The sequence below is a fragment of the Colias philodice genome, chromosome 1, assembly GCF_061535455.1.
Source record: "Colias philodice isolate Cphi_HAF_F1 chromosome 1, ilColPhil1 Martin Lab GWU primary, whole genome shotgun sequence".
Taxonomy (NCBI): Eukaryota; Metazoa; Arthropoda; class Insecta; order Lepidoptera; family Pieridae; genus Colias; species Colias philodice.
The window spans coordinates 5,792,583-5,803,132 of NC_143086.1; the positions used below are offsets into that span (position 1 = coordinate 5,792,583).

General features: G+C 31.3%; 1 protein-coding gene across 1 annotated transcript; it reads left to right on the forward strand.

The window, feature by feature from the left end:
• Positions 1–256: 256 nt before the first annotated feature.
• LOC149491130 (inositol oxygenase-like) lies at positions 257–6,635 on the forward strand. The gene is made up of 7 exons (XM_089699004.1): positions 257–343; positions 1,899–2,076; positions 2,387–2,595; positions 3,145–3,281; positions 4,308–4,442; positions 5,745–5,840; positions 6,391–6,635. Exons 1-7 carry the CDS (start codon positions 326–328, stop codon positions 6,497–6,499), a joined length of 882 nt encoding a protein of 293 aa, XP_089555130.1. The 5' UTR covers positions 257–325; the 3' UTR covers positions 6,500–6,635.
• The last annotated feature ends 3,915 nt before the right edge of the window (positions 6,636–10,550 follow it).

Consider the following 10,550-nt stretch of genomic DNA (forward strand, 5'->3'; position numbering starts at 1 on the left):
AGTAGGTAATTCAACTTACTTTTTAGCTTTATTATTATCATATTTTATGTACCTATTAATAAACACCGATTGAAAACATCGATTAATAAACGAGATAGGTACACGTAAAGATAACACTCATAGTCGTGTCAAAACTTTCATGTATAGCAAAAAGTAGTGCAAAAAGAACCATAAGATACCCCATGATGTATTACGTCTACATTGATAACATTTTAGCCCTGTAACGTTGACCTCCTGATAATGGTGTGTGGGACACATTTAAGTATTTGCAGGTCGCTGCCGACAATCATTCGCACTTGTCTCCTCAACAATTCAAACCGTCAACATGAGAGAAACTAAAGCAGTGAGTACTATGTTTTTTATGTTTTTTTAGTAGTAGTAGTAGTAAGTATGTAGATTGTTCGTTTAATTGTTTGCAAATAACGTTAAATGTCTGTGGCGTACTTGATATGGTTTATGTTTGTTTTCTGTTTGGAAGTTTGTTTTTAAAGTACTTTTGGTGAAAGTTAAACTCATTTTTTATTTATATTTCAAAGTTAGTGTGTTAATTAAAACAAATGTGTACACCGTATGTAACAGACACAAACCATAACAATCATGGCGATTGGAGTTAGCTCTACATCATGCTTAACTTATTACTTAGGTACTACTCAAAATATTATAAAATTTCAATTAAGTTTAATAATGTAAAACTGTCAGTTGAACAACTGAGTTTCCATATAGGTATGGCCAAAATAAAGGATCTAGGTTCGATGCAACTTGACTAAAGTTGGGCCCTACTCCCTAATTAGGTATGCGTTCATAATAAGCCTTGTTTTTAATTGCTATTCAGTTTGTAATAAACCATATGTGCATCAAATAATATAAAATTATTCACAACTTATCCCAAACATTGGCCCGTTAACGAATTACGAAATTACGAAATCTACATATGAATATTGCAAGCCTGTAAAATGATTTTGTTTTTGCAAATGTTTATCTATAAATACTATAAATGTTGTGTTTTGTAGCAATAATCCAATTAATTGCCATTGCCACCGTTATCACATGTTAATGTTATCGAAGTGTTTACATATTATATAATAAATAATTTGTTAAAGACGATGCGCTATTTCAAATAGGTATATAACAATAAGTTACTCATTATTATTTTTACTTTCTTAAATAAGTTCAGATTTATTAAAAAATCAATAAGTTTGCAAATTTCAATTTCTTTAATATTATAAAGAGCGTAGCGGCCTTTCAAGGTAATAGGATTTTCTTAATCATTTCGAAAGATGTTAAGCTCTTCATCCCCTTGCATAAAGCACAATGCAGGCTAACGGATTATTAATAATTAGAATTAGTATCTTTAAATAGAGATTTAGATTAGATAAGGAACCGGTTTATGTAGGCACATCTTTTGTCTTCCTTGCGAATAACAAACGGTGTTTATGCGACTGTGAGCGTTGCTACAAGCCTCGCAAGGTTTCGCATCGCAAAATTGTGCTTTAAATAAATGTGAAATTTTTGTTTTCTAATAAATAAATAAATAAAATAATCGCGTAAGTGTATTACTAATTTTGTTTGTAATTTGTAATATATAATGGAAATGCATCGTTATTAGCATTGTTAGGCGCTAATGCTTTAAAATTAACCACGCATAGTGTATAAAAGGGATTTAATAATGTGATGTATTCATTAGCAGAAAATTACAAAACCATAATGAGATTAAAATTTTAATATGAAAGATGATTAATTTTGTAATTTACAAAAGAAGTGCTTGTATAAAACAAACATCATTATTTTATCTCTTGCATAAGGCTTTACAGAGTTGAACTATTAGATTGACCTTCAATAAAATTATACCCTGATAAATGACGAAAGAACATATAGATTAAAAAAACAATGTTATTCAGGATGCTGTTGCTCAAGAAGCACGTATGTCGCTCCTGATTGAGCCAGAAAATGTGAAGACCGACAAGCCGGTGGAGTCCTTCCGCGACTACACGATCGACGACACGGATCCCATTAGACAACGGGTCCGCAGGACGTACTATGCTATGCACACTAACATGACCGTTGATTTTGTTAAGGGTGAGCCTAATTATTATTTTAGTGTTGTCTTTTAAAATGTATGTTTGTTATAAGAGTGGTGTAAATATTTTTGCGCTACTTTTTTCGATAGAGCTAAAACATTTAATTATTTAAATCATAAAATATGTTAATTTAAAGTTGCCTTGATTTTTAAACATATACATAGTTAAAAAGTTAAGTGATAGTTTTAATAAATAATTCACCACATTAAAGAAGCGTCATCAAATTAAAATAATGTTTGAGAAAACATATCATTCTCTTCATTAAAACTACCATAAATGAACGTACTAACCCTACCATTTCATTGCAGCAAAAATGGAGAAATGGTTAAAGTTCAACCACTTCAAAGCCACCATGAAGGAAGCTCTATACCTCATGAACCAGCTGGTGGACGAGTCAGACCCAGACCTGGACCTGCCAAACATCGTCCACGCTTTCCAGACCGCTGAGAGGATCCGCGAGGACCACCCTAATGAGGAGTGGTTCCAGTTTGTTGGACTTATTCATGATGTTGGAAAGGTACCTTAAACAATTGCTAAGCTTGAATTACAGTATATGTATTGTGTATGTTTTGGTTATGTTTCAATAGACAAGGAGCACTTTTACAAAATCTTGGGAAATTTATCTTAAATTAAAATTTTAAACTATTGTAATTTACAACTGTTATCACACGAAATATCCTACACGAATAAACATTGTAGGTACAAAAAGTAGTCAATAAAGTGAGTAGTTACCATCTTATGTTCAGCCTGCTCAGTTCCACCACCTTTGTAAGAGTTCATTTGTTATTTGTATATCTTCCTTAAACATAATAGAAAGTTGTATTAGTTACACATTTTTTAACAAGATCGGCAGAACCTTGCAACCAAAGAAAGAAATATTTTACAATTAGAATAATAGATACTAAAATAAAAAAAAAATACTCCGCTAGCGAACCTAGTTCGAGCTGCTAGTTATACATAACGTTTTAGTTACAATCAATGCACGTTCTAGTTACAATCCATGCACGTTCTAGTTACAATCCATACACGTTTTAGTTTCAAACACTTAACAAAGCAATGTCACTAGGTGATGGCTCTATACGACGAGCCTCAATGGTGTGTGGTCGGAGAGACCTTCCCGGTCGGCTGCAAGCGCGACAAACACATTGTGTATGGAGATGACAGCTTCAAAGACAATCCTGATACATACAACCCTAAATACAAGTAAGTAATTGACAGTATAACAATGGACTTGTAAGGGACTTGTATAGATCTATACCTATTATCAAACATGTGCTTAGTGGTAAATTTGTATTATGTGGCGGTTCAAAGAAGTAGATATATATTATATACTATAAATAATTTATAAAGAACATATAACGCATTAAGAGATACAATTTGATTTGTGTTAGGATGCTAAAAAAAGGAACCGATTCCTAAATTTGATATGATTATAATATGAGTATGTATAGTTTTAAATATAATATGTATTGTAGTATTAATAGTTGTATTGATATATAGATATTCTATAGGTACTATGTTTTATTGCGAGAATGCACGGGTTTAAAATTATATATTCGAGAAATAATTGAATTCGTACATCTCATATTTGTATGAACGCACAAAATAAATGAAATAGTACAAATCCTATTTTAACAAATTAGCAACGATGAATACATATTCTATTTTGATATTTTTTTTACGTGATCAATACTTTGCGGCATGTTGATAAATAGACGAAAATTTTGTTTATTTTATCTAATTCAATACTTCTAAAGAATTTGATCGAAATGTTTGTACATAACTTGTCCAATTTCAAGTTGTTTGCTGATAAAAAAATGTACTTACAATTTCGAATATTTTTATTATTATAATTATTAACTAGCTTTCCACTCGCGGCTTCGCCCGCTTTATCTGAAACCTAATAAATTATACACTATAACCTTCCTCTTGAATCACTCTATCTGCGTTGCGTGTTGCATAGTTTTAAAGATTTAAGCATACATAGGGACAGAGAAAGCGACTTTGTTTAATACTATGTAGTGATAATAATATGTATTACATCAGACACATTATATACTCCCATGAGACTTTTAATACATACTTGTCCAATAACATATTACATACAATACTTCTGACATTTAAGACACTGTTCCTTAGGGAATTGAAGTTCAATTGTTTCATCCTCTATTTATTAATATTCTATAGAAATTGTATTTCATATTTTATCTAAGCATATTTTGTTTACAGTTCTCTCTACGGAATGTATGAGCCGAAATGTGGTATTGAAAAACTGATGATGTCCTGGGGCCATGATGAATACCTGTATCATGTACTGAAGCATAACAATGCTAAGATTCCCGAAGAAGGTCTAGCTATGATCAGGTGACTATTATTATTAAATATTAAATCTTCTATCTACTGAACTATTATGAATGGTAAAAAGTGTTCAAAAATTCACTAAAACGGAATTAATTTTGAGATTTTACCATCAATTTTGTTAATTTAGCTACTCATACTACGTAAACATTAAACACATCTAACGAAAGTATTGTCAATCAAAAAGTAATCCGATTGTTATTTTGCACATTAAAATGTAGTAAGTAAATAAGAAAATAAAAGTGGTATGATAATAGAAAAAAACGCTCCATAATTAAGTTTTTTTAATATAATACAGCTAAGAAGCTTAATTGTAATATCATTATTGCCATGTTTCGTACTCATTATACGCTAATAATATAACTTGCTTGATGAAGCATGAATTTACCGCACAAAATTGCTGCAAAGTTACATAATATTGAGTAAAACGTATAAAATATGCGAATACAAGCATGCAAAGAGTGTATATTGAGATTTATTCGCTTAATATGTTCAATGTTCATGTTTCTATATTTCTTTGAATATTTATATATATATAATATATAGCCATTCCAAGATTCTGTTGGTCCACCTATTGTCGCTTAATCTACAAACATGGTCCGCCCATCTCCATTTCTGCCTTGACACTTTGAGTGCTATGTCTATAACTCCAGTTTTCTTTCTGATCGTCGTATTTGGAACTCTGTCTATCAAAGAAATCCCGAGGATAGTGCGTTCCATCGACCTTTGTGCTACTTGGAGCTTGTGCACTAGTTGTTGGGTTAGTGTCCAGGTTTCGGAAGCGTATGTCATATAGCCATTGTATCCGTAGTAAAAATATAGGTAATGTTGCGTTTTTAACAGTTTACATAAGTTTATGCCATCTTAAAAATGATTACTTTATCTTGTTAAAATCTGCATATACATATGTATAGACTTATTCTATTTCAAGTTTCACGATTCAGACGATTATTCAAGAGTATTCGTTATTTGTTTCTGTAAAATTTTTCTTCTTAATCTGTTGGTTCGATTGGTCGGTGGGTTCGATTCCCAGCCAGGGCAAATATTTGAGTGATGAACATAGATGTTTGCTCTGTGTCTAGGTGTTAATTATCTATACATATAAGTATTTATTTAAAATTATGTATGTATGTATATCAGCCATCTGGTTTCCATAACACAAACGAAAGCTTAGTCCTAATCAGATAGTGCCGTGTGTGAAAACTGTCCTGAAATATTTATTTATTTATTTAATCTTAAAACCCAGCTCTCACTCGTAACTATATCACATAAAAAGCTACTAGATACTAATAATTGATCATTCTACAGATACCACTCCTTCTACCCATGGTACGGTTGCCATGACTACTCACACTTCATGACGAAAGAGGACGAAAAACTCAAGGAAACTGTTTTAAGACTAACGTAAGTATATATTATAACGTTATGTTTGTTGTAAAACTATGCTTCCTCACGATCCGGGTCAGATCCTTAGCAAGTTATACGCCCCGCCCTTACAGGTGTTGAGTATTAACATAATTATAATGTTCCCACGTAAGGGAGAGGTTTAGTAATCCTCTTTCTGTGGCCCGAACGGCGCGTTTTTGGAAGTTTTGTTTAGCGTTTATTTTTTATACACTCGGAATGTACGTAGTTAATAGAAGATTTAGAATATTAGGTTACTTAAAAATGCCTCAATCACACCGTATAGAAATAAAACTGATAACATATTTTTAAGTTGGAAAATAATGATAATAGGTTATTTATTTATATAGTACTAGATATTTTACGTACATTCAATTCTTTTTGTATTTGAAACATATAAAAAATATAAAGTCGATCTACACAAAAATGGCCTGAACTAATCTTACCAAGTGTTACATTCAATAAAAGATGACTGCGACGACGAAGCCAAAGCTTCTCCAAACCCAAATAGATAAATAAACTATTTCATAAACTATTTCCTTTTTTTCAGGAAATACGACTTGTACAGTAAGAGCGCTAAAGTTCCCGACATCGATGCTCTTTGGCCCTACTACGAAGGCCTTATCGAGAAGTTCTGCCCCGGCGTCCTTGAATGGTAATCCGATTTCCCGCCCATATGTTATCGAAGTGATAAATTGTTTTATATTATTGTTAAGTTGTGTATAGCATCCTTAAAGGTTATCGTGTAGTTATTGTGGTTATGGTTTAAGTTAAATAAAGCGTCTGTTGTTATAACTTGTTTCATTTTGTTACTTGATTCATAGTTCCTTTATTTATCAAATAATTACAATTAATAGTTCAACCTTTATCACCATTCAACTTTTAAATTATACAAAATTAAATATATTATGAATATTATCTTAAATTTTGAAAGCGTATATTTTATTCCTATTTCACTTAATTATTTTGAAAATTTATTCATATATTACATGAAAAAAGTATCTTTTACACAGCAACGTTTACATATAAGTATTTTTTATTATTTATTTATTTATTTAAGTATGTGAACACATTATTAACGAAGGGTTTCACATATTTGCCGAGTAGAATCAGCACATAGGTACTATACATATTAAATAAAACTTCTATGAATACGCTTCTTTCCAAAATAAAGTAAAATTAATAAATCAGCTACAAACATTTGTAAGAACTGCAATTTTACTTGACATAAGCGTAATCCAAGCCAGAAGCTTGGCGCAGATGTCGCAAGATATTATCTAATATATGATATTTTTAATAAAATAAAGAACATTTTAAAAGCTAGAATTAAACAACAAATTCATTCTTAGCTTAGATAGAATTATATAGTTAAATATTATAATATAAACGCTATTCGTAAATAGTATTATCACATGTTATATTATCAAAATACTTTTAAGAATAAACTATTTTAAACTAACATAAACAACTATTTAGTTGAAGTATACAATATCAACGTTATTTGTTAATAGTTCTATTATCAAATGAAAACACACCACACATAATAAAACTCAGCATAATATCGAAAGCGAATTATTTGGATATACCTACGATACCTTTTCTGAATATAAATATTGACCGGCCGTAAGCCTTTCGGGTGTAAATACGTCACAATCCCCGTTAGAATGACTCACTGTATAACCAATATTGTTACATTGAGCGTATTTTTGCGTAATACGAACCTCCAAAAGGCTAAGGAAGAAATAAATCATGATACGAATTATTGCTGTCTATATTTTATATGAGAAATATTTGGGTATATTTTGCAAATCACTTGATAAGTAAGTCTTATTTTACTGACTCATATATAAACATACATAGGTACCTATACTATTAGTATGGTCCGGGAGCCAGCAGCAGATTTTATGACCAAGTTCCTCTCAAGCGGTAATTAGTAAAATGCATCAAAGTATAGTATTATGAAGCCTCGTGAACGTCAGCTGGAGCTCGGTTGGGGGGAAGAGCGGTTGTAGCCTCCCGTATCAGCTGACGGTTTTTCCACCAAGATACAGCCAGCTGACATATATACCTATTTATCCACAGTTACATATAAGCTATCATCAGGTAAATTTTTGTTTGAGAGGAAATAACGGAAAATAAATTTTTCTTTAAATTTAACTTTCATGTTCGAGACACCAGCTGACGTATAATACACCATGTTGTAACCAGCTGACTATTTTTTTTCGTTGAGATATTGGGTTAGCTACAATTTGACAAATTTTTAGCTGAGAGGAAATGAATGAATGAATGTATTTTTTTTCCTATGTGCGTGGGAGGCTACAACCGCTCACTCCCCCAACCGAGCGCCAGCTGACGTTCACGAGGCTTTATAATACTATACTCTCATGCGTCTGACGAATTATCTCTTGAGAGGAAATAGTTAACCAAATTTGCACCTGGCTCCCTAACCAGTAGGTATATTAGATCTTTATCTACGGCCACAATTATTTATTCAAATTTTCATTAATAAAACTGTCACACTAAATATTCATCATCCGATCACACACGGAACTCAACACCATCTCGTGATAACAAAAGAAAACTTACTATTTTATTGTAAATGGCTATGTAATTTATTTAAAGACATCATTATCCGTCAAATTTTTCACCCGTTTTGAAATATAATAAGCGAAATAATTTTTAACTTATAAAAAAATCCATATGATATGATTAACGATTATACCATTTTTTCATGACTTTGTTCGTCTTAGAAGTATTGCTTTCTTGATTCAATCTAGACACTAGTCTAGAACTGTATGTGAATAAACATTTACCTAATCAATAAAGCTAAAAACAAATAACAGTTATCCATTATGATAATATTGCACTGCAATTTAGTGTCATCCCTCACATGATCATAACTTTAAGCTCACTCGAACGCCAGCAAGGGGGTACAATTCAATTTCAAAGGTATGATTTCCCTCAGGTAGCATCGTGTAAGGTTAAACAAAATAAATACTTGAAAGTAAATAACTAGCGACTTGAAATTACATTGAATCAATCGTAATATTTAATTTTATTTAGTGCTTCAATTGTAGACCAAATACTATAGATTAAATTTGTACAAACGTAATATAAAAGTGCTTTCGAATAAAGACTTGTTTAAATGAATAATTAATATTGACATGCACCACTATAAATACAAATACAACATATTAGAATCAATTAGAGCAAACGTGATATCTGTACAGACATAACATGCATAGCAACGCTCTTCCATAGAAATTCACCTTAAGATCTTCCTTCGTAATATCTAATTGCATTGAATATCACACATGAGCGAGTGCTACGCGTCGCTGATTTCTGCCGTAGGCGAGCGCAACTTATACCCGCTACGGAGTGTAGCACAGCTCTGTAGACAAGACAAATCGTAGCGAGAATTACCCAACGACAGCTTGTAGAGCCTTTGATAGTTGCATATTACACTTCAGACACGTCTACATCTCATATTATAATTTAGTGAATTTATTAATGTTCAGTACGAAGACAAAACTATTTCATCACATTTTATTACTATATTATTTATTATCATAATATTGTTTATTACAGATTGTTAAGATAATTATTTTAATTGTTAGAAGTGGACAGGATAATGATCCTACACTTATCCTTAATGACCGGAGGTAGGAATTTCAGGTCAGTAGCCATGAAGGTGTTCGAAGCCTACATCTTCCTGTCTCCGACTTGAGTAAGACAAAAATAATATAATTAATTAGGTACTATAAAATATAATAACAATATGTTTACTCTTTATTCCATAATTCTAAGAAACGGACAGGATAGAAAATCCTACACATTTCCTTAACGACTGGATTTAGGACTTTCAGATCAGCCATGAAGGTGTTGTAAGCCTACATCTTCCTGTCTCTGAACTTGAGATAGAAAAATTCTGAGAAAATATAAATAATTCAATAATAAGAGATATGTTCTGAAAACAGACAAATTGATTTTATTGTTTATTCAAGCAAATAAAAAGATTGTGATATTACAAGATCATGACGATATTCCAAATGTATTCTTTTTTCTTTTCTGTTGTTTTTTATGTATTAGGGACTTCTAGATTATTATATAGGTATTAAACATCCTCTATGAGTTAATAAATTATAGAGATAGAGCTTAGGCTAACAAATACCATATTAAGAACTACTCGAATACTATCATATATTAAATATATCAACCACACTAAAAACCTGCAAGTCACAAATTATTCGCATATTAACGATAGCATGCTAGATTAGTGGAAACTGCCGCAACTCTCGCAATTTATTACAGTAAGACCTTCCTTTAGTCGATACCACTGAATTCCAGTCAAGCTATCTCATAATCTATGATTGAATCCAATCGCTTAAGCTACATCCCTCGGGTTTTGATCGAAGATAGTTCAGACTTGTAGAACAAGATTTCAAGTACCTTTAATTAAAAACTAAGACATTGAACTATTCATTTTGAAGTTTCAACAATAGATCTTGTTAGAAGCGTAACGGATAGCTAATTTGATTATGTTCTGAATTTGTTGTAAACTAACGATGATGTCAACTCTTATTGAAAAACTATTAATAATTCTAGTAATGAAAATGGAGCTTTATTATTTATGTCCGTATTATTTTCATAGCCATGGATTTTTTTCAAGAAGGAATTCAATTTAAAAAAATTCAATTAAAAAAAAAATCA

Excerpts from the sequence above, each read along its gene's own strand:
- LOC149491130 (XM_089699004.1), top strand. Across the intron at positions 3,282-4,307 it reads ACATACAACCCTAAATACAA|TTCTCTCTACGGAATGTATG; the intron begins GTAAGTAATTGA and ends TTTTGTTTACAG. Across the intron at positions 4,443-5,744 it reads GAAGGTCTAGCTATGATCAG|ATACCACTCCTTCTACCCAT; the intron begins GTGACTATTATT and ends ATCATTCTACAG.